General features: G+C 41.0%; 1 protein-coding gene across 4 annotated transcripts in view; it reads right to left on the bottom strand.

The window, feature by feature from the left end:
* Window positions 1-2,043: 2,043 nt before the first annotated feature.
* NAV2 (neuron navigator 2) overlaps window positions 2,044-7,656 on the bottom strand; it is a 429,065-nt gene continuing 423,452 nt past the window's right edge. For all 4 annotated transcript variants that reach the window (XM_009886259.1, XM_009886256.1, XM_009886257.1 and 1 more), the window contains 2 exons: window positions 3,993-4,196; window positions 2,044-2,879 (listed from right to left, as the gene is read on the bottom strand). In XM_009886259.1, the coding sequence (XP_009884561.1) occupies window positions 2,754-2,879; window positions 3,993-4,196 (330 nt within the window). In that variant the 3' untranslated portion in view covers window positions 2,044-2,753. The remainder of the gene's footprint in view (window positions 2,880-3,992; window positions 4,197-7,656) is intronic.

Genomic DNA, 7,656 nt, shown 5'->3' with positions numbered 1-7,656 from the left:
CGAAGTTTCAGAAAAGACACTGAATAGTGTGATGCTTAGAATGACTATCCTACTTAAAATTGCCTCGCTCACTGTAATCCAAGCTAACGTCAATAAAAAAATAACAGATACCAGAAATTCCATCCTGAGCTGAAGCACAGGATTAAAAATAAGAAGAAAAAAAAAATACCCCCTTTCCCACAAATAAAACACCATTTTAAACATGTCTTATAGCACTCAATTAAAGGTTAACTGAGACATTTTCTAGGATATTAAGTCCATTTAAAGCCCTAGCCCTGCAACTGGATTTTTTTTTTTTTTTTTTTTTTACAGGCACATGCTCTATCTGCATGGATTCAGTTGGGGGATCAGGTACCAAAATTCACAGTAGTAGCAGGTAAAGTCAGTGCTGGGAAGCAGAATTGTCAAAGACTACTGGAAAAATTAACCTCTCTCAAACTCATCATCAGCATGCTAAGTATTTGATTCCATACAGATTTACCCCATTTTTACAGTACCAAGAACTAGATTAGGAACATCGGCTGAGTAACCCTTGCTATTTCATTCAGTGAAATAACGAAATAAGAGTTCATAAGGTTAAAACAGTAACAACACCAAGCTCTTCCCCCCGCATCATTAAAATATTTAAATTTTTCTTTTACAATATTTTTCTTTTTTTAAAAAAAAAAAAAGTCATCAGCACTTAAAAGTTGTAACAGGAGCAGATTTAAGACCAGCTCAGTAAGACAAAGTACAGTTATGTTACAGAAAGTCATGAGGTATAATAAAACGATCCTCTCAAGCTGAGTCACAGAAGCATGAACTTGCCTGTTACATTACTTTAAACCCACAAGCTCTTAAAAAAGTGTTTGTAGTAACTTTTCTTTCTGTACATTGAAAAAACAGCATATTCCTGTAATTATTAATGACAGCATTTATTATAGTTGAAAAGCTTTTTTTTTTTTTCCCCTCCTGCACGGATAAAACAGCTCTTCAGTGATTTATTAGCTGCAGATTGATATGAACCTGAAAAGTTATCTCATGTCCCTCCTTTTTTGTCACATTTAAACAAATTCTAGCATCTCATACAAAGGATATTCATAGCAACTTATGATATTCCAAGAGATGACTTTTTTTTTTTAGCCCTGTTTCTTTAAATAAAATCCCATAATATACAGCACTAATTTAATCAAACACAATTAGTACAAAATAAGGCATCGCTTTAAAAAGTCAGCACCAAAAGATAGCTGGAAAGGCTAGTACAAATCAATATTGAGGAGTGACGTTTTCGCTGCGGTACAGCTGACGTCGGGGCGACGGCGGTGTAAGCGTTTGCTTCCGTAAAAAAGGAAAGTGCAACTCTTTCGGGAGGTGTTCTTGTTCCCCAACAGAAGTATGAGCCTTAACACTGATAGGGTAGGTGTGTGCGTTCAGAGAGGAGGAGAAACAAAACCAGGTTCACAGCTCTGCCAAACCTCAAAAGCACGGCCCAGCTCAACTTAAAAGACGCAGTACCTTCCCTCCTTTTTTTCCAAACCTGAATACCGCTAAAATACTGATTTTTATTTTTTTTTTCCTATCAAAAAGAAAAGTCACGGAAGTAAATGTTGCCACGGAAGTAGCACTGGAACTATCACAGAGCTGAGTTGCAATTAACCCATTTACGGTTGTGCTGATTGGAACAAAAACTCTGAACAAAACCCAAAGTTTTTAAAAAACAGCTGTAACATTTCATGGCAAGAATTAAAAACTGAAAGTCCGATTAAGCCCTTTTCAGGGGTGTAGCTCGCCTCTGTGTACAGGGCTCACAACGCCTGTGCACTGCCAAAGGTCCTTTAGAGCTGCGGGACTTCACGGGGACTTCACATGGCCCTTCCGCTGACTTCTGCGGAGAAGGGAAACGCGCTCGCGTCAGTGTAAATAAATCGGGTGTACCTGAAGTCAACCGAGTTGGTTAGGTGGATGTAAGCGGGAAGAGAATCAGGCCCTGACTAGCAAAGGGCTACCTGGTCTTTCACTTGTAGTACGATTGATTGTTACACAGTGTTGGAAAAAACCTGATTTGTTCAGACTGTATATATATTTTTATATATTCCTATTTTTATATATATATCTTTATAAACACACAATGAAAGAAAGCCAAGGTCTCAGACTGGCAAGGAGAGCAGCGCTTTTTCTTTTTTTTTTTTCTTTTCTCTTTTTTACTATTTATTCAAACTTCCCTGTTTTGTAGCTTTGCCTTTACTGAGTATTATTACCAAGGCAAGCGATATCGTTATAGCACCAGAACTATATATGAAGCTGAGTTTAATTCGCAAAGCTGATTGGTAAAAGTCCAGCCCTCACCTAAATGCGTTTGGTCAGAAGCAGCATAGGCAAAAAATTCCTCTCCCCTCTCCTTCCGGACAGTACATGGCACAAAGCTGTTTGCTTCATAGCTGTGAAGTTCTCCCCCCTCCCCTTTAACCTTTAGTAATGACGATTATTTTTAACATCTTCAGTATCTTAGGCATGAGAGCTTACAGCAACTAAACAGAAGAAAACAAAGGAATAGTGCAGTTCTCATCATCGTCAAAAGACAAAACAATACAAAGGTTGCTTGGGTTGCCTGCACCCAGGTTCAAGACTGACTCCAAGTGTCTTCTTGTTCTTGCAGCTCTAATACTGAGATCCCAGCCCCGGCCAGGAACGCGTTCTTTTTGTGAGTCTGTGATCGGGGTTCTTGCCAAGTGGGAGAGCAATAATGGAAACAACCTATTTCCGTCTGAGGAAGATCACAACGTCGACTCCAGAGACGAATCGAGGATGTCATCATGATGGCTGTTGCTGTTAGAGTCACTGTCGTAACTCTGGGGACTTGAGTAGTTGGCTGCTTCTTGCAGTCTCATTAGCATGTTCATCTGCAACGGCACAGGAGTTCATAATTATTTGTATTCTGAGGTTGAAAGAACACCAATTCCATATGAGAGCTACAGCGGCACTCACTTTACCAGTGGGTAACAAAGGAAAGGAAGATAAAACCAGGGTAATTAATACTGAGTCTCTGAAAAGAGGTTATTAACTGTGGAACATGTTATAAGGAGTGTTAGTCACAAAAAGCAATGCTTTTCCAGTAAAGGTGAAAATAAGAAGATTACGGAATGGATTAGTCCACAGCTGTACTCAACAGGATTCTTCAAGCATACTACCCCTCTCTTGCTCTGACCCATGGAAATATGGACAAATCAGTCAAAAGAGGCAAATCTGAATGTCCTAATATCTAGCTTGATAATTGTATATCTATATAAGTGCCAGTGCAAAGCGTAACACGTGTTCTATACTCCCAACTGTCCAGACAAATGTATATCTCAACAGGAAATCTTCAGGGCATTCAGAGTTTGCACAGCAGCTTCATGAACTGGTTCCCATTGGAAGAAAATGTGTATTCCGCATTACCTTCAAACTCAATTTATACACTCTACACAAATACATGTGAATATTTCCCTATATGCCTGTGTGGTATCTACAATTCATAAATTAGACACCAGTCATGGAGGCTATAAGTTCATACATTCTTTGAAAATCTCAATTTTCATTTGATTGCAAGAATATAGCTCTAAAAACCATGTGAAGTAAAGCAACAAAAAAAAGTAAAGCGATTGTGGCAAAACAGGCTAAATGAAATGGTTCCACTGTATTATTCAAGTATGCGCAACAAAATCACACATTTAATTCCACAGTGCAGAAACGAAGTTTATTACACGCATCCTCCGTCACTTCTCAAAAAATGAATCCTCAAAATAACCACAACAAATGAATCTGAAAAACTTCTGCCGCTGTTTCTTGCAAAACTGTATGGGCTCTCTGTGCGACTGCATTCCCCAAGTCGACGTGACGACTTCCCCAGGAATGTCGCCTTCTCTTTCTAAAACTTCTATTCGCTACTCCGCTTTCCTTTACTTTTTATTCCTGTTTCTAATCCCCAGAAACAAGGGAAACAAAGCGGTTCTGCCGTTTCAAAAATAAGAGCTTACCAAAGGATCTCCTTCAGCATCACTCACTGGAACTTGTTTGCTGGTCGAGCCTTCCCGTGACACCGAGTAGCCGTCAAAGCCCACGTCTTCAGGCCGCAGCTGGAGCAGAGGAGGCCACTCGTGGTGCTGTGGGGTGGCCGCCCAGGGGTAAGTGTCCATTACCCATTTGGCAGGATCCTCCCAGGGCGCCCTCCTCCCGTACAACTGGAAAAGCATCAAAACATGTAAACCATTCCTATTAGTCTACCATTTCATTCAGTGTCTGCCTAACCAAAATGAATACGCTGCGACTCTTGGGTTGCAGAAAACACTTGCAAGAAGGGCTGAACACAAACAAGCGAGATATTCCCTACCCTCACGACATACAAAGTTTTAGCTATTTTTAACGACAACTGATTTGGAAGAGGCTGACCACCTCCTTTGAGAATGCAGTGCCCTTCTCTTGGCACCAGATGAAGAAAGGGAGACCTGAAAATAACCTCACTTGATAAAGTTAACTTAAAGTCAATACACGAAAGAGGCCGTCAATGTTGACATCCGGATCGCACCAGTTTGCTGTCGTCGGGCAACCGCCGTCAGTGGAATGCATAGGAGGAAACGTGAGACCTGTCATCAGGCAACGATGATGGATGTCATAGCAAAAGGTTTTCAAGTCAGGGGAATTTCTTTGTACTCAACCGAGAAAAAGCGCCAGCAGGATTTGGCTGTGTTCCTGTTCCTATTTCAAGTAAGCAAGCTCTATTTCAAAAACTTTTTCTGTTTTGAACAGCCCGTGTTACTGAATCCCAACGTATTCGGCTTTTTATATTCAGTTAAGTTTGCCTTAATTAGGCCTTCCAGTACCTAAAGGGGGCCTACAGGAGAGCTGGGGGAGGACTTTTTGCAAGGGTATGTAGTGATAGGACGAGGGGGAATGGCTTTAAACTGGCAGAGGGCAGGTTTAGATTAAACATTAGGAAGAAATTTTTCACTTTGAGGGTGGTGAAGCACTGGCCCAGGTTGCCCAGAGAAGTTGTTGAAGCCCCATCCCTGGAGGTGTTCAAGGCCAGACTGGATGTGGCCTTGGGCAACCTGGTCTAGTGGGAGGTATCCCTGCCCAGGGCAGGGGGGTTGGAACTCGATGATCTTCAGAGTCCCTTCCAACCCAAACCACTCTATGATTCTCTAATTAATTAATACATTCATTTTAATGCCGCATGACTTTCAAAAGCATAAATACAACTTCAAGTGACTTTAAAATGTTTACTCCTGCTAAATAAATTTCAGCCTAATCATCCTTTGGCTACCAGAGTTCGTTACTTGCATTTTGTCACTTGAATTCAGAGAACTCTCCCTTTCCTGCAAAATGTGCATGGGGAAAAGCAGTGGTCTAACGATGAAATTCATCAGCTCTCTGATGGATCTAAGACTATCCCACCTTCCTCATTGCTATTTCTTCTTGGGGATTTTTTTGTGGTTTTATATCTTGCACACACAAAGTATTAAATTGCTCTAAATACCATCATCTGCTTTATTCTGAAGCAGAACTGAGCCCCAGCCCAGAGCAGAGGTGCCCAGCAGATGGTGCTAGGCAATCTTTAACACAGCCTCTTCCACAACCCAAATACTCTTCATCCTTGAGCCGTACGATATTATTTTCTCAGCCTAACGTCTTCAAGCTGTGGCAAACCAGATTGCCTATTTTAACCCTGTTCTTGCATTTAAAGCAATACATGTCAGTTGCTAAGTGGAGAGGATTTTACATTTTTCATGTCTTTGCTACCTAGAATGTCCACATGGATCCTAGCTCATTTCTGAAAATTATCTAACAAGTAAAATTCCCGTATTTCAAGATATGAAATCATCGCGTATCATGAGTAGATGAGAGACTGAATGACTAACTTGCTATTCCCTTCCACATCAACCAGTTCCATCCATCCCTTTGACGTGCACATTTTCTAGAGAGCAATTCGGGGGGGGCAAGAATCCAACAGGTTGTTTCACAAAGCACCACAGAGGAACGACTGGAGTATGAGTGCCGGTGGCAGGAAGCTGCAGGGATTTTGGGTCCTCTTTTTGCTGGTGCTGCAGTCTGTATCGATGCACCGAGCAGGAAGAACCAGGGTTTTACACAACCCTCTAATTTTCACATCCTTGTTTTCAAGAACAAAATAACCTCAGCTCCAACGGGAGCAATTATTGTAAGGATCCATTTGGCTTGCTTGCCTTTGACCCAAAATAGTTCTCTAAATGAGAACCAGATACATAAAAATAGTTCAGTTTAGATCCACAGAGATCAGAGTGAAATCAGCAGTCCACCCTTCCTTTCTGGCAGGCAATTTCATGACAGAAGATGTGTTCTCGGAGGAGCCTTTGTGGGTGTGGGGGACAGAAAATATCCCCAAATGAGACACACATTTCTAGCATTAGCATGTTAATTAGCACAACTCTGCCTACTCTTCAGCTGCTGAAGTCTTACTCTTATCCACAGAGTCAATAAAAAAGAAATTCCAGGGTAAATTGAGAAATTATTTAAATGGAAATGAATTAGCGGAATTTGGGGAAATGGGACCGAAGTGGATGCAGACTCTACAGCACAAAGTGAGACACTGAAACCCTTACACTTGGCACACAAGCCATTCAAATAACCTAAGGGAGGATGCAGATATAGGGCAAAACAAGCAAGCAAAAGGATGAGTTTATTAATTGTTGTTCTTTCTCTTCATTTCTGTTACTAATTTTTCAATGCTTTCCACGCCTACTGAGGAGTCGATAGCAGAGCTTCAAAAACCAGGACAAGGAGCCCAAGCACCACTGTGAGTATCAGTTTTATCCTTTCCAGGAGGAAACAAAGTCACATGCTCTCCTGTCACTTGTTTTAGGTCATAAAGATTATTGGTGCCCATTACCTTCCTTTAAAGGAAGTTTTACGTAAAATGGTTCTCCCATTCTATTTCTAGCAAAGTTCCTCTTTGTGTGTTGTACCTTAGGACCTATCATGTTCCTCACCTCCAAGAGCTTAACACAATCGTCTCAAAGAAAATGAGGTCTCCAGGTACTGGCAAATTTCACATGGCAAACACAGTTTGCGCAAATTCTCACCAAACTTGTTGAAGAGTTCATGTATTTTATAGAATTGTAAGCAGTCATTAGTAAAAGCTGTTTTCTCTGACAGGGTTGTCTTCTCTCTTTCTCTCTAATATCTATAAATCTCTGCTGTATAGATAGCAAACGAAACCTAGGGTAGTTGTTAACTGGATGGTGTAAAATCCCATTGTTTCGGTGTTGGTTTTTTTTTTTGAAGTATTTCTTCAAGTACTCAGACTGGTGCATCTTTGTGATTTCTCCATTCTCTGCAGAGTACTCCCCTGCAGACAAGAGCTGGACCTCTAATACAGACAAGGTATTGCACAGAAAGGAAACGTAAAACAAGCAAATCAAACCAAAATCCCAGTATTTTCCAAAAGAAATCTTTCACACTTTTTTTACACACGTAAGGGCATCCTGACGCATACTGCAATGGTGAGCCCCAAGCAGCAGCAAAACGGAGAGAATGGTTTTTCACAAACATGAAGGAACCATTCTGCAACGCAACTGGTTCTGCATGGAGCTCGTCCTTGGAGTTATTTCATGTTTCAGAAAGACTTCAGGCACAGACACATATGTGATGGAGACCCTGTTACTT

Source organism: Charadrius vociferus, unplaced genomic scaffold, assembly GCF_000708025.1.
Source record: "Charadrius vociferus isolate BGI_N301 unplaced genomic scaffold, ASM70802v2 scaffold115, whole genome shotgun sequence".
NCBI lineage: Eukaryota > Metazoa > Chordata > Aves > Charadriiformes > Charadriidae > Charadrius > Charadrius vociferus.
This window is presented reverse-complemented; position numbering and strand designations above follow the sequence as displayed.